This window comes from Clupea harengus, chromosome 22, assembly GCF_900700415.2.
Source record: "Clupea harengus chromosome 22, Ch_v2.0.2, whole genome shotgun sequence".
Classification (NCBI taxonomy): domain Eukaryota; kingdom Metazoa; phylum Chordata; class Actinopteri; order Clupeiformes; family Clupeidae; genus Clupea; species Clupea harengus.
In genome coordinates, this window is record NC_045173.1 from 2,456,359 (window position 1) to 2,477,778 (window position 21,420).

General features: G+C 44.2%; 3 protein-coding genes and 1 non-coding gene across 7 annotated transcripts; 2 read left to right on the forward strand and 2 right to left on the reverse strand.

Moving 5' to 3' along the window:
* The first annotated feature begins 1,339 nt into the window (after nt 1–1,339).
* ptpn9b (protein tyrosine phosphatase non-receptor type 9b) lies at nt 1,340–11,667 on the forward strand. 4 transcript variants are annotated; one of them, XM_031559711.2, is made up of 13 exons: nt 1,340–1,438; nt 2,784–2,927; nt 3,041–3,130; nt 3,264–3,388; nt 3,495–3,600; nt 5,194–5,304; nt 5,466–6,193; nt 6,510–6,606; nt 6,930–6,999; nt 7,544–7,622; nt 7,797–7,947; nt 8,676–8,883; nt 9,304–11,667. In XM_031559711.2, exons 1-13 carry the CDS (start codon nt 1,406–1,408, stop codon nt 9,525–9,527), a joined length of 2,166 nt encoding a protein of 721 aa, XP_031415571.1. In that variant the 5' UTR covers nt 1,340–1,405; the 3' UTR covers nt 9,528–11,667. The 4 variants fall into 4 exon arrangements, with proteins under 4 accessions (XP_031415571.1, XP_031415573.1, XP_031415574.1 ...); XM_031559713.2 differs by having other exon boundaries at nt 1,363–1,435; XM_031559714.2 differs by lacking the exon at nt 1,340–1,438 and adding an exon at nt 1,707–2,259.
* A 966-nt stretch (nt 11,668–12,633) lies between these two features.
* Nucleotides 12,634–12,707, forward strand: trnai-aau. Its single transcript has one exon. It is a non-coding gene; the product is annotated as a tRNA-Ile (tRNA).
* Nucleotides 12,708–13,296: 589 nt separating this feature from the next.
* On the reverse strand, nt 13,297–17,874 carry exosc9 (exosome component 9). The gene is given in 13 exon segments (XM_012831741.3): nt 13,297–13,448; nt 13,630–13,694; nt 13,787–13,959; nt 14,186–14,332; nt 14,545–14,633; nt 14,738–14,870; nt 15,185–15,267; nt 15,507–15,644; nt 15,861–15,946; nt 15,949–15,962; nt 16,894–17,013; nt 17,452–17,546; nt 17,715–17,874. Coding segments are annotated over 12 exon segments (1,203 nt in total). The 5' UTR covers nt 17,781–17,874; the 3' UTR covers nt 13,297–13,448; nt 13,630–13,635.
* An 878-nt stretch (nt 17,875–18,752) lies between these two features.
* Nucleotides 18,753–20,196, reverse strand: LOC105903950 (serine/threonine-protein kinase pim-2-like). The gene is made up of 4 exons (XM_031560304.2): nt 19,962–20,196; nt 19,686–19,863; nt 19,098–19,248; nt 18,753–18,977 (listed from the first exon to the last, which is right to left on the reverse strand). The coding sequence occupies exons 1-4, from the start codon at nt 20,142–20,144 to the stop codon at nt 18,845–18,847; spliced, it is 645 nt and encodes a 214-aa protein (XP_031416164.2). The 5' UTR covers nt 20,145–20,196; the 3' UTR covers nt 18,753–18,844.
* Between the last annotated feature and the right edge of the window lie 1,224 nt (nt 20,197–21,420).

The window sequence follows — 21,420 nt, forward strand, 5'->3', positions numbered from 1 at the left end:
CTGTGTACCTAAAACCTTGTCGGAGCGTGACCGTTGCTTTTTTAGTTGCTTGGTTCAAAAGTCTACCAAAATCTTGTACTCGGTCAACATTTGTCAAAATATGGGAGATGTGAACAATTGAACGTTGTTACCTTCACCGATCACTGGTCAAGACCGATCATTCACACACACACACACACACGTCCTGCTCTTCCTATTCACACTCCAGTCTTCTGCTGTGTTATAGGTGCTGAAAACATTCAGAGAGTATGCGCACCGCTCGTTTCTTGAATGAGGCGGTACCAGACATTTTGCTACTGTTTCTAATTTGCATGAGTGGTGGTATAGGATGGCAACTGACCGGCAGAATTGTCCACAATAAACCACAGGTCCTGCTCTGCAAGCACACAGATGTCCAGTTCCCTTTTCTTGGCTACTCCGCCTCAGCATATCCAGGCATTTGCATCCAACGTGCGTTAGTGTGTGTGTGGTATCCTGGAATAGGATCACTTCCAGATCCTTTCCCACCATCACTTCATCTGACTCAGAGCCAGCCACAGCAGTAGAGAGCAATGACCCTCTTTCCCCAGTGAGTCACGGCAGACATTATACACAAGAAACGGGCTCTCAGCCCCAAACACTTCTTATTACCAAACACATTTGCTCATCTCTTAACCATCTGTAACACCCTCCATTTCAGTAACTTCCCAGCACCACGGGAGTGATAGATAGTTATGAGGTTTATTGCCTGCCAAGAAATGCAAATGGTGAAGAAATGACAGGAAGTGGACATGAAGCAGGGGCCCTCTGCCCCTCTCCCACTCGTGTGCGAGTTAGAAGGCCTGTCATGACGCCGTAAAATGAATGCAAATTGATAGTATCTTGAAACACATCTCGAAACTAAAACAGAGAATATGCAAGACAAAAGGTAACTGGTGTGAATCATTGTGTGATCATTACATTTTCTGGTATGAGCACCAAATAAACTTTTGCTTGTGATAGCTATGTCTGTGTGTGATGGGGTCTTGGTGCCAGGGTTCATATATGTATTATATATATATATATGTAATATATATTTAGCCCAGGGTAAGCCTGATTTTAAGGCGTGTACAAAGGAAGTGGATATTTATTGTTTTATCAGTGTCTGTCACTTTGATGTTTTTAGATAGATTTAACACCTTCAGTTGACACCTACAGCCACATGTAGCCTACCTGTTATCTGCACAGCAGAACCGTATTTTGACGATCTCCCATCAAACCACATTCTTTGCAGTAACCTTTCTTTTCTCAGAGATTCATTTATTCGCATGTTCCGAAAACAGCAATTAACCAGAACTACATACATTCCCTTCCCGGGAGCGCGCGACTTGCGCGTGCGTGAGGTTTGTGGGCGAGCCCGTAGCTACGACGTTGCCGAGGCTTCAAGATGGCGGAAGCCCTGACAACTCAAGAGGAGGTGGTAAGGCACAACTTACAGTTTTGTGCTTGCTTTGATTTTATCATGCCGGGCCATTTACTCTTCTCACCACTGACATGTATATTATTGTTGTTATTATGATATTTAAATATATTTGTGTCTTGTCTTACTACTGAAAGTCTCCCCGAGTAGCTGCGGCCCTTTCGTGCTATTAGCATTGTTAGCTATCTAGCTGAGAGTTAGCTGGCTAACCAAGTCCCGTGTGAGGCACAGCAGTCTTCTTGAATTTAGCCAACTTGGCTAGTTAGCTTATTAGCCGACTGTTGATTAGCACGTTGTTGGTTGGTCGGAGATTTTGTCAGATACGGTATTTAAGCCTTAATTGGGCAGTTTCTATGAGGCTGTGTTGTTTGAAGATGTTTCGTTATGTTCAAAACGCAGTGAGTGTTGATTAACACCAATTTCTTTAAATGTTATTTTGGTATGAAACTTGTCAGCTAGTGATTGAGCCAAACATCCCCATACCTTATACTTTGCATACGTTAGTGTGCATGCCAGATTGGTCCGTGTCTAGGTAACCTTATCCACTGAAGTTAGTCCTGACTTTGTCTTTTCAAAAGGGTCTTAGCTGGCGTAATGGTAGAAGATGACATATTTTAGAGAGATAAAACGCCTTCAGTAAAGCACAGTTAACGTAAGGTAGCGTAACTAGCAAGCAAGGTAACTTTGATAGCTTTGTGGTTGTCAGTCACCGGCTAATGAAACATCATTCAGGGCATCCCCACGCTTCGCTGAGCTTCCTGGACGAGCCGACGAATGTTTCCTAGAGTTCCCTGACTACCTGTTGGTGTTGTAAGTAGAAGGTAGACAAATAATTTAGTTAGTAGTTAATCCACTGTAGTCTACTGATATGAAGCCTCAAGTGAGATTGAACTAGAATACCTAAAATATTGAAAAATACTACACCCCCCTCCCCCTACCTGTCTCGTAATAATGTCCGACCAATCATTCTTGTACCAAAAATGAACGTTCGTATTACTTCCTTACAATAGCTTAAGTTGAAACGTCTGAGTAGAAATACCTACGTTATGTTTTCACCCGACCACAGTGTCACACATTTGTAATATGGGGAGGGTATGCCGTAGGCGTAGGAGTTGTAGTCGTAATTCTAGCTTTTTTTGTCTATTGTAATAGATATTGTTTGCCATTTATTTCTTGGTATTTGTATATTATGCAGGGCACCATTATCCTCCCAGTATTTTGCTGGGCCAATTGGAACTGGGCCAATTGATTGTTTTCTTGTGGATGTGGTCTGAATGTTGCTACATAGTAAGCAGATGGAGTATTGACCTTTGTGTATGTCTTGTGTGTGTGTCCATCTGTGAAGGTAGTAGAGGAGTTCCTGGCAAAGTTGGGGAGTCAGGAACAGGCACAGAATGTTGTGCTGGTGTCTGAAATCACCGCAGTGAAGTTTCTTATGGCACGCAAGTTTGATGTGTCCCGAGCCATTGATCTCTTCCAAGCTTATAAGGTAATAAACATACAAAACTCCAAAACATGTTACATAGTTTAAAATGGTGTGTTGTGCTGCAGCATCGTGTGTTTTTATGTGTTTGTGTATGTGCTTGTCTGTTTATCTCTCAGAATACTAGAATAAAGGAAGGAATTTACAACATAAACGCAGACGAGGAGCCTCTGAGAACAGAGTTACTGAGCGGGAAGTTCACCGTGCTGGTGAGTGACTAAGAGTGTGCGTGTGTGTGCGTGTGTGTGTGCGTGTCTGTCAGTACCTTTGTAGTGAAGTGAGAGGGTTTGTTGCAGAAGTGAAAGAAGTGATGACCTGATGTGTACTTCTGTTTCTGCTCAGCCTGGCCGGGATTCGAAGGGTGCTGCACTGGCTCTTTTCACCGCTCGCCTCCACCGACCTGAACTCACTACCCATAAGGCTGTGCTGCAGGCCATCATCTATCAACTGGATAAGGCCATTGAGAGGTATGGATAGACTCCGTCAGACCCAAATAAGTGTTCACAAAACAGACTTCTTCTCCTCAGTGAGGTCACATTCCGTTTTCTCACTCTCCTCCATCTCCTCCTGTAGTCTTCAGACCCAACGGGATGGCCTAATATTCATCTATGATATGACCAACTCGACGTACGCTAACTTTGACTACGGGTTGTGTGAAAAGATCCTCAATCTACTTAAGGTAAGCAGTCTTACTTCTTTATGATGCACTGTGTTTTTTGTGTGGAACAACTCATCTGGTAAAAAGGGCTCTCCAGGACAATCTGGTACGGTCTCTGAGGTTTGCTTGTGGTACGAGTTCAGTCCGATAAAGGGTGGTGCGCCTTCTATTGCAGTTGTTGGCTGATTGTTGGTCACAGGCTTGAACAAATTGATAGTGCGGTCTGCGATTCTAATCCAATACACTTTTTGTCAAATTCAGAGAATTGTTCCTCCCGATCCTCCAGCAGTGTATTCTTTGTGTGCGCCCAAAACAATGTCAGTGTTCCTCCACGGTTTTGGTTCTGTAAATTGGAAACAAAGTGGCTTGTACTGAGCCATACACTATTCCAGTCAATCAACACGTGGCTTGAACGGGAGCCCAAAAGGGAGTGGTGTCATTTGTTTGTCTGTTAAAGTCAAATATTTATAACCTTTTGGCAGAATCGCAGACTGTGCCTGTAAAGTAGCAGTAAGGAATGTTGGTGCAAATCTAGTTGTGTAACTACCTGAAGGACACGCCAAAGCCTTGCAATTACAAACAGCAGCACAGTTGGCACTGAGAAATGTTTGCTAGCATGCCTGTGTGTTGGTAATATAGTTGGTGATATCATGCACTGAATCGTTTTCTTCCATGCAGTGGGTTTCTTATTGGACCACAGAACTACATGGGTCATAGCCTGGGCACCTAGGACCATCGACCATCAAAATGAACTTGAAGATTATATGAATGAATAAAATTCACAATTGAATTGGAAAAATTGAAAACTATATCAAAACTGATTACGTTATGACCTATTATCAAAAATGGTGAAATACTGCATATTGTTGCTATTGAGGTTTAGATTGTCTTGGGATATAGCAGAAACCCTGGCTTTAGGGAGATGGAAGCTCTCTTACTGTTGTGTGACATTGGCTGAGATTGACATGTGATTTGCAGGAATGATGTACAGCAAGAAGCACACTGGGATCTTGACCTGTACTGAATATGTGCTAAAAGTCTCCGTACTCTTTAACACTGTTGCTGTAGTGGGCTGGGAACAAGCAGTCGGGGGGTGGGGGGCGGGGGGCAAGCAGTTGGCGGGGGTGGGGGGCGGGGGGCAAGCAGTTGGCGGGGGTGGGGGGTAAGCAGTTGGCGGGGGTGGGGGGTAAGGTGACACTTGTGGAAGGGTCAACGCTTTGTGAAACCATTTGCCCGGTTCATTGTGTTCTGGAGTTCCTTTATATTTTAATTTCTCTGGGCTTCCCAGCAGCTATGCAGTCTAGCCCAGCAGTCACCCATGGGTTGATTCCACCGTCAGGCAGGTTAGAAGTTAGCAGAGATGTCAGGTTTAGTGTGTCTGTGAAGCAAAATGTCATCTTGTACAGTCAGTGCCTTAATCAGTGATCTTTTGAGGGAATTTCAGGTGGGTGACTTGCATACTCGGTAGCCATAGTGTTTAGTATGGATTCTTGAATCAGTGTTCATCATCAATCCATAAGTCAGTTAATCAGCGACTGTTCTTAAAAGTAGTAGTCTGCATTAGTAGTTGAATGAAATGTTCAAACTGATGTGTGTTTGTGTCCTGGGTTGTAGGGTGCGTTTCCTGCCCGGCTGAAGTGTGTGTTTATCGTGTCATCTCCACTGTGGTTCAGAGCGCCGTTTGCTGTGCTGCGTCTTTTTGTGCGGGAGAAGCTGAGAGAGAGAGTAAGCCACACCGTGATTTTGTTTCCTTTACATTAACGCTATATTAGCACTCCAGTTGAAGTTCCATCCCCATCTTGATACAAATACTATTCTAGTGTTGTGATAACATTCTACGTGTTGAAGTTGATGGCTCCGTCCTTTTGCTCTGTGGTCCATTGTAGGTGTGTACCGTTAAGGCCCATGAACTGGCCAATCACATCCCAGTGTCATCTCTTCCGGAGCACCTGGGTGGGACCTTAAATTACAGTCACATGGCCTGGGTCCAGTCCTGTTTCAATACCGGCTCTGCCGGTAACCATAGTGATGCCAATGATAACCCGGACTGTGTGGGTAACCTGCTGCGTTCCTATTGGCCAGAGCAGGATACTGCCCCTCTAGACGGGACCAATGCCAACTTGCCTAATCATCGAAGCCCAGCCAATCACACACAGCACTGGAATGGCTCTGCTATCCAGGGGCGTGTTCACCATCCACCTCCGCAGTCCGAGACACCCCCTGACACACCCATACACCACACGCACACACAAAACATAGTCGTCACGGAGACCGAGTGGTCATCGGACGGACTCATTCAGGAAGAACATGGACACGGAGACGGAGGAGGAGGAGGAGGAGGAGGAGAAGAAGAAGAAGAGGAGGAGAGAGAGGAAGAGGAAGAGGAAGACGGGGTTCCCCCTCTGCCACAGAAATCCCGCCCTCCTCCACCCTCCCACAGCCCCCCTTCGTTGCCGGTGGAGCTGATGGAGGTGTCGGTGCACCTGCCTGAGCCAGGGGGCATGACGGTGCACGAGCTGGTGGCACACGTGAAGAGGAGCCGCAAGAGGGGCATCTACCAGGAGTACGAGCAGATCCGCAAGGAACCGCCCACAGGAACCTTCAACTACTCAAAGTGAGAGCGCCCTCTGGGGACTGGATGTCCGTAGCGTGTGTGTGTGTGTGGCCTTCTCTGGGACGTGTGGCACATTGTGTGTGTGTGTGGCCTTCTCTGGGACGTGTGGCACATTGTGTGAATGTGGGGGTTCTCTGGGACGTGTGGCACATTGTGTGAATGTGGGGGTTCTCTGGGACGTGTGGCACATTGTGTGAATGTGGGGGTTCTCTGGGACGTGTGGCACATTGTGTGAATGTGGGGGTTCTCTGGGACGTGTGGCACATTGTGTGAATGTGGGGGTTTCAATGCTTGTCATGTCCTCTTGCCCCAACAGGAAGCCTTCCAATCAGATCAAGAACCGTTACAGCGACGTCCTCTGCCTGGATGAGTCCCGTGTCAGACTGACCACGCTCGATGAAGAGGAGGACGAGGTGGGTGTCCGCCACTGCACGAGCATGATGGCATCTGGTGGCTTGAACTTGACATCAAGTCTTTTCTCTCTTTTTTTTTTTTTCTCCAAATGGCTAATGTTTGTTATGGCCTGCAGGGATGTGTGAAAGTGATAGTGGACCAAAGGTGCTTAGGCCTTTTACTGAACTGCTACCATTAAATGCTATTCAAAATCTAATCATCAATATTGCTACTAATGATCCTATCAAAGTTGATTATTGAAGTGGGCATGCCAACTCCCCTTGTGTGTACATGGCTACACCAGCGTTCTGATGTGTCTGTCTGTCTGTCTGTCTCTGCTCAGACCTCAGACTACATTAATGCCAGCTTCATGGACGGGTACAAGAGGAGCCATGCCTACATCGCCACTCAGGGTAATGCCTACCCCCCCCCCCCCCCCCCCCCCCCTAACCTGACCCTACCCGCCAAATCTGGTCCTTTTTCTGATCTGCAGTTGCTGTGTGGAATAGTCTTTGAAACGAGCTCAAATCTGACCCACAGTACTGATCAGGGTTCATTTTAGTGCAGTTCTTTTTATGGAGCCCTTTTACCAAGAAAAGGAAAGGACATGGATGAGAATGGCATCAGAAGGGGAAGAACAGGATATTTGAGGAACACACAGGTGTACAAAAGCATTTGTAGAGCACACAGATCTACGCTTTAATGCGCACACATTGAAAGTGTCTACATGTAGCAGATGTTTGGGGTTTTTATGGGAAAGCAGCATGAGGGTGACTTTCACACAGACTGCCTGTTCACATGGCTGAATCATGCTTTGCTGTAAGTTGCACATAGTCATTGCATAGTCATCTTCATGTTGTGAAATCTGTCCAAGCTTTCAGGAACATTTACATGGTCAGAAATGAGAAATAAGACTTGTGTTTTATAATCTGTGTACTTGTGTTTGTTTGTTTTAAGGACCGCTGCCAAAAACATTTGGCGATTTCTGGAGAATGGTGTGGGAACAAATGGTCATAATCATCGTCATGACCACCAGGTATAGTACATGACACACTCAGCATATGATGTCACTGACCTGGGATCATGATTAGCAAGATGATAGAAGAAAATATAATTGTCCTAGTATCAAATAGGAGATCTGTTGGTCAAGCTGTGTGTGTGTGTGTGTGTGTGTGTGTGTGTGTGTGTGTGTGTGTGTGTATATATATAGAGTTGTAGAGCGTGGGCGTGTGAAGTGTGGACAGTACTGGCCGCTGGAGGTTGGCCTGACTGAGGACTATGGGTGTTTCCTGGTGAGGACTGTGCACATTGAGACTTTCCAGGACTTCAAGCTGACTCACCTGGAGCTTTACAACAACCAAGTGAGTGTACAATGATCACACACATGTCCAATGGTAGCACTATTAGAGGGAATAATCACACACACACACACACACACGTTCAGTGGTAGCACTATTAGACAGAATAATCACACACACGTCCAGTGCTAGCACTATGAGAGGGAATGATCACACACACACACACACACACACACACACACGTCCAGTGGTAGCACTATGAGAGGAAATGATCACACACACACACACACATGCCCATTGATAGCACTATGAGACAGAATGATGACACACACATACACACACGTCCAGTGATAGCACTATGAGACAGAATGATGACACACACACACACACACACACACACACACACACACACACACACACACACACACATACACACGTCCAGTGATAGCACCATGAGACAGAATGATCCCACACATGCCCATTGATAACACTATTAGACAGAATGATCACACACACATACGTCCAGTGGTAGCACTATGTGAGGGAATGATCACACACAAACACACACACACACACACACACACACACACACACACACACACACACACACACACACACACACACACACACGTCCATTGATAACACCATGAGACAGAATGATCACACACACACACACACACACGTCCATTGATGGCACCATGAGACTAGTCTCCTGTTGTTTGCACATGATTTCCATGCTAGTGGTCTGATGAGCACCTCTGGTCCTGTGTCTTGTGTCCTGTGTCCCTCAGACTGGAGAGACGAGGGATGTCTCCCACTACCTTTATTTGAGTTGGCCTGATTTTGGTGTTCCCAAGTCTGCCTCAGCCATGTTGGACTTCAGGTCTCAGGTCAAAGAAAGGCAGGAGGCGGGGCTACAAGCACTAGGACCTCATTGGACAGGACCCCCTGGAGGTCCCCCAGTTGTGGTGCACTGCAGCGCAGGCATTGGCCGCACAGGTAAGCCCTGTCAGTCTTAAAGCCGTTCTCATTGGCCGCACAGGTAAGCCCTGTCAGTCTTAAAGCCATTCTCATTGGCCGCACAGGTAAGCCCTGTCAGTCTTAAAGCCATTCTCATTGGCCGCACAGGTAAGCCCTGTCAGTCTTAAAGCCATTCTCATTGGCCGCACAGGTAAGCCCTGTCAGGCTTAAAGCCATTCTCATTGGCCGCACAGGTAAGCCCTGTCAGTCTTAAAGCCGTTCTCATTGGCCGCACGGGTAAGCCCTGTCAGTCTTAAAGCCGTTCTAAGCTTTGAATTCAGAAGCACACAAAAAAAAATGTGTATTTCCACTTGAAGGGATGAATCTTTTCCTTGTCTAACCCCTCCTCTCCCCTGTTCTGTGTGTCCATCTGTCCATCTGTGTTGCCGTGTCCCTCAGGTACGTTTTGCACATTGGACATCTGCCTGGCCCGTCTGGAGGACATCGGGACGGTGGACGTGGAGCAGACGGTGAGACGCATGCGGACCCAGCGCGCCTACAGCATCCAGACGTGGGACCAGTACTACTTCTGCTACACGGCCGTCATCGAGCACGCCCAGAGGACCGGCTTCATCCCCCCCCTGGAGTGGTCCGACGCCGAGCTGGAGACCGACAGCGAGTGATCCAACAGACAGAGTTCGGTGAAATGAGAGGGACAGAGAGCGAGAGACGGGAGACAAAAAGGATGTGCAGGACACAGACAGGCAAACGGGGGGAGAGAGACGACAGGAAGCCAGCCGCGCTCTGGTCCTCACCGCCCTCAGTCCAGCCTCTCATTACAGCTCACTGCCTCTGAGAAAGGAGGGGAGATGGAGATGGAGAGGGTGGAGGAGTCATTGGTCCGGCCGTTTCAAGCCTTTATTTTGTGTTTGGTTGTGAAGGACTGACCTGAGGCCTGATGGGAACTGTGTCAGTGGTGTGTTTTTACCAGTTGTAGCATTTTTATTTGTAAAGTAATGACTTGCACATGTGGATGGCAAACTTGAAGAATATTACCCACTTTTTCTTTTTTTAGTTGCTTTTTTTTTTTTTTTTTTTAGTTACCTCGTTTCTGGTCTATCACACATGATTTGTTCATTTCACACACTTTTTTTCTGTGTGAACATGAGTAAAACTTGAACTCGTTTCTCTGTTAGGACATGACGACGGCTGACTGGCGGTCCTCCGTCTCTTCTGTCTTTCCAACTTTGGTTTTGTATTTTGATTATCATATGTGCATATTTAAACTAACCTGAAAGCCAAAGTGATCACGTGGAATGCTTGGATGTACCCTTAATTACAGTCGTGAGTTAAAACCCAGTGTATATTCTTGTAACATACATTTATATATTGTGCATAACAACCTTGGAAAAGCCTTGTTTAAGTAATAGACTTGACGTTGTTTAAGAAATATATGAAAATATATAAATATATATATAAATATATATACAAATATTGTGGGCTAGAGTATGAGACATTGAAAAGGAGATTGATATTGTATCCATGGTGACCGTGTGTACTGGTCAGACCTGCATCATTTGAATTTGTCGTGTGTACATTTCTGTGACGATGCCCGTCCTGAACTCCGCCTTAAAAACAAACAGAAGTCACTGCCTGCCTCAACTGATGACACCCAACAATCCCTGCTTCACCCCCCCCCCTGCTTTTAGTTCTCCTTTTTATCTTCATCTTTTATTTTCTGACACTACTACTGTGGTGTTGTGGTGAGGTTGACGCTGCCACTGGTGTTTGTGCCTTCCTGCTTGCCGTAGCACGGTGTTGATCTTCTTTAAGCTCAGGGGTTTTACTCTACTGTTTTAGTGTCAAGCCTTCACCCCCGAACATTTCAAAACAAAAACCTTCTATCACCTTTTTTTTGTTTTTTTCCCCCCTCTGTTATATTTTATACAGTATACTGTATTATATCATTTTATTTATGTCTTTGTAAAATTTCAGCAGTATTGAAAACTGAATGAATGTTGGTATGGTACTTAGCGCAACGCAACCAATGGAAATGTTTTAATTTGATAAGCTAAACCAATCAAAAAGAAGGAATGGAGAGATGTCTTTGGCAGGGGCTGGTTGTCTTTCTACTCTGAAGTGACTTGTGACTACGTGGTGACCTATTTGACAGAACAATGATAAACTGCCATCAAATATGAAGCCCTGCAGTGATTTTCAGTCAGTTTCTGTCTGTTCATGTGCCAGATGAGTATTGTTTTGGATGAGAGCGAGAGAGAGAGAGAATGTGAGGGTAGATAGGAGTTGCAGTGCTGCACCTGTTTCAGGCACCTGCTACCCATGGTCATTTATACCTGTTCAACTCTGACTGTTGCCATGGAGCTGAGCCCATGACCTCTACTGGAGCCTGACTGAGTGGCTACTGTCTGCCCTGCTGCTGCTGTGGGGTCAGTGGCCATAGCTTCTAATGGTTAAGGCTGGGATGGCACATTGGTCCCAACAGACTATTGAGGGGGTAGAAAGTACTCGGAGAGCTCTTGGGCTTCGTTCTCCACATTTTATTTGTCTGACAAATGGGAATGCGATTTTTTTAAACGTGTTTTTTTTTTTTTTTTTTCTTGTGCTCAAAGATATTGTGATTGAATAATTGCCTTCCCCTGCGTCTGCATTAGTGTTGTAGTAAAACATTGATATTATTCTCAACCAGAAGTGTGAATGTCTGCCTGTTCAGTGTTACTATAAACATTTAAAAAAGCAGAAGGGCTGGGGGTGCTTTCCAGTGTTCTATACTATGAATAAATCTATGTGAATTTTACAATATGATGTAAATGTCCGTCATCAGACGTTTATGCCATAATGCTAATTTAAGCACTGTGATACTAACCCATACGAAAGGTATGGAAAATAAGGCAGTTGAGTAGTAAGCTATCAGCTAAATTATAAACAGATTTGGAAATTGTTGTGCATGTCCAAAAGCCGGTACAGTATCATTTTTACGATAAAATATGAATTTAAAGATTATTTTAAATGAATGATTGATACAAAGAAAGGAATATTGCGGGCATAGGGTGATGTAGTCACCGAGGTGAGGTATGAAATAAATATTAAGGAACACAGATTTGATCTTTTTAAATGTATTCATTTTATTAAAGTTAGGTGAAGAGGATTCATACATATACAGACAGGCTTAATACGAGTAATAAGTCCTGAGTTTTGTCATGCCAAGCTATCAGATGCATTAGGTGCCATGTAATAGGAAAGAACAGTTGTATTCAACCTGCGGAGAACATTTAGTCTTTGTTATGCTGAGTAGGCCTACATTCAAATTATATTGAATATTCAACTTACTGAGAAAATGGGTGGATGGTGGACGAAGTGAGGGTGAGTAAATAAAAGAGAGTTGAGAAAAATAATGGATTAGGAGAGAAAGAGAGACGAAGTTAAGTGGATAGAATGAATGTGAATTGAAACATCTTAAGAGGGACATTTTAGGAGATTTTCTTTGAGCAGAAAGCTGCTGAACGCGGCTGTGTAGTAGACACTGTTGCATCCGGCGTTAAATCCATACAGTTCACTTCTGGCCTCCAAATAATAGAATAAATGTGCTGCAGAGGTGCAACAACCCCATCAGACACTCCAGTCTACGCATTTCTACCCATCTAGGCATTCCTGTCTGGCTACGGAGGCAAGCGCATGGATTCGTGCGAATTGTACGCGACCTAGGGATCCAACTGCTATGTAATTTTAGACGTAGGGTAAAAAATTCAAAAGATCACTCCGCTTCAGCATGGCCGGTTAGCTCAGTTGGTTAGAGCGTGGTGCTAATAACGCCAAGGTCGCGGGTTCGATCCCCGTACCAGCCAACATGTTTTGACAATTTCATGTTTTACGCCTGGTAGTTTGGCTGGAGAAATGCAGTAGACCAGTCTCTACAAAATAACACCACGGACCTCAACTACCAGTTGCTTATGAGAAATTTAACAAACGAAATAGGTCATAAACACGAATGCACAGTTAGACTGAGATATAATCTGGCCGTTTGTTTTCATCAGTCACAACGTATAGGCCACTTCTTATTCACCACTTACTAGCTATCATTATAATGTTGCCTACATTATACACATTTCTGTTTTTATTAATACATGTATTTATTACCTACTATTATCATATCATATCAACACTTTGGGTTGCCATTTGGCTGTTCTTACACTTTTCATTAATATATCTGCCTCATGAATATAAAGGATTCCCTAAATTCTCACTTTCATTGGAGGGAAGCAACTCCAACCAGAATAATGTTTGACCTTGACAGCGGCAAATCAACCCTATATCTATAAAAGAGACAGTATGTACATAGGGGACATAGCCTTTATATCCATAGGTATGTTAGATACATAATTGCTGTGGATATACATTTCCATATCCCTAGAGAAACGACTCAGATTACAAATGTAAAAGTAAAATTTACTGAACATTGCCATCATCTGCATCCATTCACAGACAGTATGTATGGACATTAATGAACACAACATTGATGTTTCATAATTCTTCTTCTTCCTTATTAAATACTGCTGCCCTCTTCTGGTACGATATGATCACAGCACCTGTAGAAGCACAAGTAGCACCTGAATCAATTCACGCTCAAACAAAGCAGATATATTCATTATTACTACAATTTCAGTAACTCCTAAACAACAGTAAACATTTCACACCACTGTAAACTTCTGAAAGAGAGAAAAGAGAGACAAACTTATGTAGACATATCCACATACATTCTTCACTCACCTTCGGTTACTGATTCAACATAACAACATCCTCCTCTTCGCTATCTGAGATGACAACAACATCATCTGGAAAACATCAACAAAGTATTAAGCATATTTAAAAATAAATATATACATACACTATATATATATATATATATATTGCATTCCCTTTATACCTTTCCTCTGTGTTTCTTTATCTGTCATTTCTGTCATTTCTTCCATTTCTCCTTCTTCCTCTTCCTCCTCATCCTCCTCCTCCTCCTCCTCCTCAAGCCTCCATGAGCTGCTCACCCCTTCCCCTACCTGCCCGACCCCCACTGCATGCACCACGGGGGAACGCACCCCTTGGCTGCTTACATGTAAAGGACCACAACTGAGTGGGAGAGAATGTGTTTGTTGGGTTTCCCAAAGGCAGATGGAGAAACCTCACAGCTCAGTTGGTAGGCACTTTTATCAGATGTCTCACAACAATACTAAATGCCAAAATAAAAATTGTTCTTATGGCAATTGTACAGTTTCTTATGTCAATTGCTGAACGGGATATCAAGCTTTTTTTCAGGATGGCAAAAGGATACGTTTTAAGGGGGGGCTCCGCGTTGCTGATGATCTCGCTGGCTGTCTCCTGGACGTCTGTCATTTCAACGGGGGCTTCCTTTGTTTTCAGTGCAGTGATTCTCTCTTTAGGCAAGGACTCGGCAAATCCAAACTTGCCTCTGTCTTTCCTAAAATGATTAGTGATTTTGAATGTGAATAAAAGCAGACAGCATAAACTCATGAACATTTCTCTCACTTTCACACACACACACACACACACACACACACACACACACACACACACACACACACACACACACACACACACACACACACACACACACACACACACACACACACACACACACACACACACACACACACACACACACACACACACCTGGCTCTCTTGTCATTCTCCAGGGCTTTCTGGATGAGCTCTGTGACCTCGGACACTTTCACACTGGCGATCTTACTGCAGCGCAGGACCTGGGATGGGTGAGCACACAAAGGGTTAAAGCACACATCTTCACTCCTCATTTGTGCCCCACACAGCCCCTCAGCCTCTCTCCATCTCTCCTCTCTGGCCACACCTGGTCCTTGAGCAACATGATGCCTCCGCTGGACTGGATGGAGCAGATCTCTCTGTGTTTGTTCATGGCGATGACCAGCAGGCCCTCCATCACCCTCTCCTCACGGTCATTTGGATCCACCAGCAAATAGGAACTGTGGCAGACAGGGAATTCCACTCAGTTTGATTCCAAATCCAGTTTAACTCTTATTTAACTTGTATTGTTACTTTTACAATATGTGTGCTTGACTATAGCCTATCGGTGTTGTTCATCTTACACTTACATCTTAAACTGACTACCTAAACAATGAATGGGAGAGTTAGAGAGAGACAGGTCCGTCAGTAGTCAAGAAGATCAGTTACTGTTGTGTAACTAGGTGAAGAGTCTTCTTCAATCATCTTAATGGAGAGGATCCTACTGAGATTATATGCAATAGCTGTACAAGACTGTTGCTTGATATTGACTTACCCTTGCTGGAAGAAGGCAAAGCTTACACTGATAGGCATATGATAAATGCTCAGTGGAACAGGGTCTCTCTCTTCAGCCGTGTGCTACACAGACACAGAAATGCACACACACACACACACACACACACACACACACACACACACACACACACACACACACACACACACACACACACACACACACACACACACACACACACACACACACACACACACACACACACACACACACACACACACACACACACACACTTAATCATAAAATCTAACCAGGTTCCCATTTTCATTCTTTGTTTCTGTCATGTTGCCCAGGTGACACTCACCACAGTGACGTCTCGTCCCTGGATGCTGACCTCCGGCCGTCTGAAATGGGAGAGAGCAGTGATGGCTGCTATGCTAACTGCGTCCATTAGGTTCCCATCATGATTCAACACGTGAACATCCACATTGATCCTCCATACCTACAAAGGATAGAAAACCTCCTCACTAGTCTCATACAATTTTCTACTGCTGTTTTAAGGCCTGGACAATGTCACTACTACTAAAGAAAACAGACCCTGGTTATAAGACTGTGAAAAACAGAACTACACTTAGTACTTAGAACAGTATGTGTGTGTTTGCCACAATTGTGGGCCAAGCACATTGTTCTATTGTTCCCCCTCTCTCCAGACTGATACCTTTTCCCCTGAGATGACACACAGTGACTCCATGTCAAAGCACTTCGAGGTCCGCAAACAGCGCTCCAGTTGTCTATTCAACTTACCAACAACTCCGATTGCCTGTAAAACACAAATATACATGCAAGCGGTCAACCACAATTCTATCCTATTTACAGTTTTTTTTTTCAAAAGTGGTAACTTTTACAACCTCGTCTACCATAGTAGAAGAAATATTCTGAACCCACAGCATAACTGACAAAACAATGGCACAACAAATATTAAACAATATAAAATCAATCAGTTTGTCTCTGAAGCCTCTTTGATTTTTACAATTACAGGGAAATCACCCCTTTACTATATGGAATCTGCTATAATATACACAAACATTATGATCACTGCATCGCCCAAACACCTCCGACCTGTCAGAAGTGTTCTGTGTCATCTGGCACAAAGACGTTAGCAATGTATCGTTGTGAGGTAGAGAGGTTGTGCTGTTCCGCCACATCCTACAGATGCTCAATCAGGTTGACCATATGGGGAATTTGGAGGGCAGGAAAACAGCTTGCACTCTTCATCATGTTCCTTGAACCATTACCAAACAATGTGTGCAGTGTGGCTGGGCATATTAACCTGTTGAAGAGGCCACAGCCAAAGGAAATGCCATTGCGATGAAGGGGTGTACCTGGTTTGCAACCATGTTTAAGAAGGTGGCTCATGTCAACTTGACACACACAGGAATGCCTAACTCAGGGTTTCCAAGCAGAACACTGCCAAGAGCATCACACTTCCTCCACCAGCTTGTCGTCTTCACACAGTGCATCCTGGTGCCATCACTTAGCCAGGTAAACAGCACACATGTACTGCTGTAAGATCCAGTTTCAACGATTGCTTGCCCATAACAGGAGGTTTCTACGGTGGACAAGAGCTCTCTGCCCACCCCACAGCTGAATCCTCCATTTTCAGCCATTACAGCTTAACAGACCCTTGGCATTCGAGCTGTCCGTTTTCGAGGATACTCAGAGGAAAGTACAACTAACAGTTTGCTTTTTACCTGTTAGGCTCAAATGCAGGTGAGGCCATTGGTGACAGCTCCACATTGGTGAAGAGGATCCCCTCTGAGGGACGAGTTTCTTTAGGGGCAGCCAGTTCACAGGACACCTGCGACATGACCCTAAGTAAACACAGACAACACAGCTGTCAACACTGGCTTCTGCTAAGCACTGGCAAACAAACATTTGCGCATACACACAGAACAGCTCTATATTCACTCTATGAAGGCAGTGGTAAAGCACAGGCCCAAAACCTCCTCACAACCATGAATAATACCTCTTACTCCCCGAAGACAACACTGGTTAAACAGAGGACGGTCTTGCACACCAGAATTGCACACCTGATATTTCAGGAAACAGCATCGGAGGTTGTTTCTCCCACCTGCCATTAGTGAGATCTTACCGGTCGATGCACTTCACAATAACCGCTGTTAAACAGGTTATATACGTCTTGTCCGCTAGTGACAGCTATGAGACATTCCCTCTGTTAGACACAAACGTACCCAGCCCATCCACACACTTCCGAAATGCTTCGGACAAAGACTCCTGCAGACACTTACTTTGTTTTTCCAAGATCAACAATGCAAAAGCCATAGTCCATGCCAAACGTGATCCTGAGGTGTCTGTAGTCATACGTTTCTCTACCGTCCAGCCGCTGGAAGAAATATTGGAGATCACAACAATTAAAAGTATCGATGCATACTAAAATGGCCTGATTAGGTAGGGAAGACCTACTGAGACTAATGTCTCAAAGTTAACATCTAGACTACTATGCTGACCGCACCGCTAACTAATGAACTGGAAATAGAAAACGTAAGAATACCTTTCTCTCCTCTATCGCCTTGAGAAGAAATTGCCGCTCACAGTTTGATAATGGTGTATCTTTCATTTTGCTTAGGTTAACGCTACTTTTCAATCACTCAGTACCACAGCCACGCTGTGCGTGTTGGTGTTTTGTATGAGAAGGCGCGATCTAATGACGTTGGGGCATCTTTTCTTCTCTTGTTTTAGCATCAGATACTAAAACAGTATGCTGCCACCATGTGATTCGGAAGGTATTACACTTTTAGCTGTGAGTATTTTTTTTGTGAAAAGTAATAATGGTACATGTCTTTCCATTGAGTTATTACAGTAAATGTCATACCAATTCCAAAAATCAATAAAAACTAAAATGTCTGTCTGTATTACAGCCAGCCACACCATCCAGGTCATAATGATGGGTGTATATGATATGTAGGCCTACATTCATGGTGGGCATATTATAACCATGAAATGGAAAACAAGCATATACCCCATATGTGTGGAGAGTATTATAACTGCATGTATGTACCTCTGTGTGTATGTTCAAGTCAGATGGTGATATGATGGATGATGAGTGAATGAACCATTGAGTCACGGTGAGCATTCTGTTTTATTTACATGACATTTGTAGCTTATAGTAACTTATGTTTCCATCAAACAACTACAGATATTAGTCTATCCCTGATCAAACGGGTTTTCAGATCTGAACATTGTAAACAGTGTTTGCTTAGAGTTGAAATTATGTTCTGGGTATAATTCCAGTATGGTGCACATAAATGCATATAAATAAGTGCCTCTTTTAGAGGAATGACACGCAGCCATATACACAAAGTATTATCAACTTACGACTTTATTTCGTAAATTTCATACGTTTCAAAAAATGTAGTAATATAGTAATATAGGGTTGGTTAAAAACATATATGTATGAACACATCTAGGAAATGTGTGTACATGTTTGTGTGTGTGTGTGTGTGTGTGTGTGTGTGTGTCTGCGTTTCTGTGAATGTGAATGTGTTCGTGTCTCTGTTTATTTATATACCATCGTGTCTGTTTATATATGTCGTTTATATATGTCGTGTCTGTATCTATGTGAATGTGTGCAATGCGTGTGTTTCTGTCTGTATCTGTGTTAATGATATGTGCCTGTGCACTTCACTGGAACCAAGGATGCTGCAGAATGCCCTCTAGAGTAGGTCTACCTCTCGGCCGCTTGGCCAGGCAGCGTCTCATCAGGTCTTGGCAGTCTAAGGGAGAGGGGAGATTGTGTATTAGGGCATGCAAAGTCCTCCAGCCATGATCCCAGCTTTGTGTTGGATGTGTAATGACAGTCCCATGGGATGTTCCATGTGCGATGTAGATCCAGTGGGTGTGTGTCTTACGTCTGGGCAGCTGCTGTGGGATGTACGGCGCCCGGCTGATGATGTCGGCACGTGTGCTGAAGGGGTGCTCCCCACACAGCATGTCATACAGCAGCACCCCCATTTGCCACACACACAAGGGCAGGGCCTCATACTGCCCGTGCAGGTACCACTCAGGCGGGGTGTACTGCAACGTGCCTGCACCCAGACAACAGCACAAACCCATCAGCAGCATTCAGCATTCTACAGACTGGCCTGACACAGGTTGAGTGGAATTCAGAGAAATATATCACAGAGTAATGCCCATCAGGCACTTCATCTCTACTGCCATGTATTTAATTCATGAGGTATGCCTAGTGCTCATGTCTTCTCCATTTTGTACCATGGTCTCATGCCAAAACCTCTTGAGCTCATAACAAAATGATAAACACTTCACTAAATGAACATCCATGGAACACAAGTATAATGCACTGCATTGTAAACATTTACAATTACTCTGGACATACTGTACATGTACTATCTACTGTCAAGTAGCTTGTATTTAGACAATGTATGAAGTTCAAATAACGAATAAGCTGCTTATAATTTGAATAGTTTTGTGTCTGTGTGGAAATGTGTACAGTACTCAGATGTACCATAGAACTCAGTATATGGTTCATTCTTGAGAATGCATCCACAGCCAAAGTCAAGTAGGCGGAGACTCAGGCTCTCATTGCCAGTGAGCACCAGAATGTTCTCTGGTTTAATGTCCCGGTGGAGAACTCCTTTGGAGTGAACCTTTTTCATCAACCCAACCAGCTGCTTCAGAAGGAACTGTTGTGGACAGAAAAAGACAGGTAAGAATGTTGATATGAAGCTAATCTAGTTCCTGACCCAGACCTTCAGACAGTATTGCAGAGTCCATGTTGAACCTTAGCTTCTTCCTCTGGCAGTTTCCCCCCTCTCTCCTGGATGTAGTCAAACAGATCCAGACAGGGAAGTGGCCTCTCCATCACCAACACCAGCTCATCCCCGAGGTTGTACCAGTCCAGCAGCTGAACACATGCCCCGCTGCTGCTATCTGCCCCGCTCTCTCCCTCACTGCCTCTCACCATCAGCAGGAGCACCACCTCCAGAGGGAACTGATGAAACTGTCCATCCAGAACCTTGTACCCAACACACACACACACACACACACACACACACACACACACACACACACACACACACACACACGCACACACAGACACACACACACACACACACACACACACACACACACACACACACAGACACACACACACACACACACACACACACACACACAATGGCAAGGCAAAAGGCAAAACAATGCATTTAATCTTTTGCATTACCTGCATAAAACTGCTTCTGTGTTTTTATATTGCAGAGGTGTGTGACAGGTCAGAGGTCAGAGGTCACAGGTGTATATGTGTATGAATTTAACATTCCTGAAATCACTCACCACAGAGGTCTGAAGCATCTTTGATTCTGGCACACGTTTGATGGCCACCTGAAAGGAATATACATCTCTGAGCTCAGTTGTTACACATGCTGGTTCATATATTATTGCATTTGACTGCATGTGTGTGTGTGTGTGTGTGTGTGTGTGTGTGTGTGTGTGTGTGTGTGTGTGTGTGTGTGTGTGTGTGTGTGTGTGTGTGTGTGTGTGTGTGAAAGAGAGAAAGAGAGAGAGAGAGTGAAAGCAATGTATATTTACTTCCAGTGAGTCTTGTACTCTGTGGCCAGCATACACAGTGCCATATCCACCCTGATTCAGGCAAAGCATCTGCTTGTATTTCCCTTCAAATGCATCTAAGAACACGGACACACAGACACATTCATATAATATATAACATATAATGTATAATATATATACACATAATAAATCTACTAAATATACAAAATAATATATAGAATACAATCTGCTAAACATATAATTCACATATAGTAACCTATACTAACCTAATAGACCTATACTAACCTAAAGACAAATCAAGTGTGCCTGGTATCAGGTAGTGCAATATTACCGATAATAGTGTAACTGTAACTGTGACATAAAAAAACTATAGAAGACTACTCAAGCCCATCCAAAATGACTATAATGTGTACCTCAACAGGAGAGGAATATCAACTAGGTCTAAATAACCTAAAGACCAGAAAAAGGAAAACCTTAGTCTTGAGGCTGTGAGATTTCCTCCTTAGCAACTAATGAATGTAGAAATAGAGTGCTGACAGGGAATCAGATAGATGGAAGAGTGTAGAGGGCCCTTGGTTTTCCTCGTGGCTGGAACTAGTTAGTACCACATCTGGCTGACCAGAGAAGAAGATCATAACAAGTAACAAGAGATGAGGAAAACCTCATCCAATTAC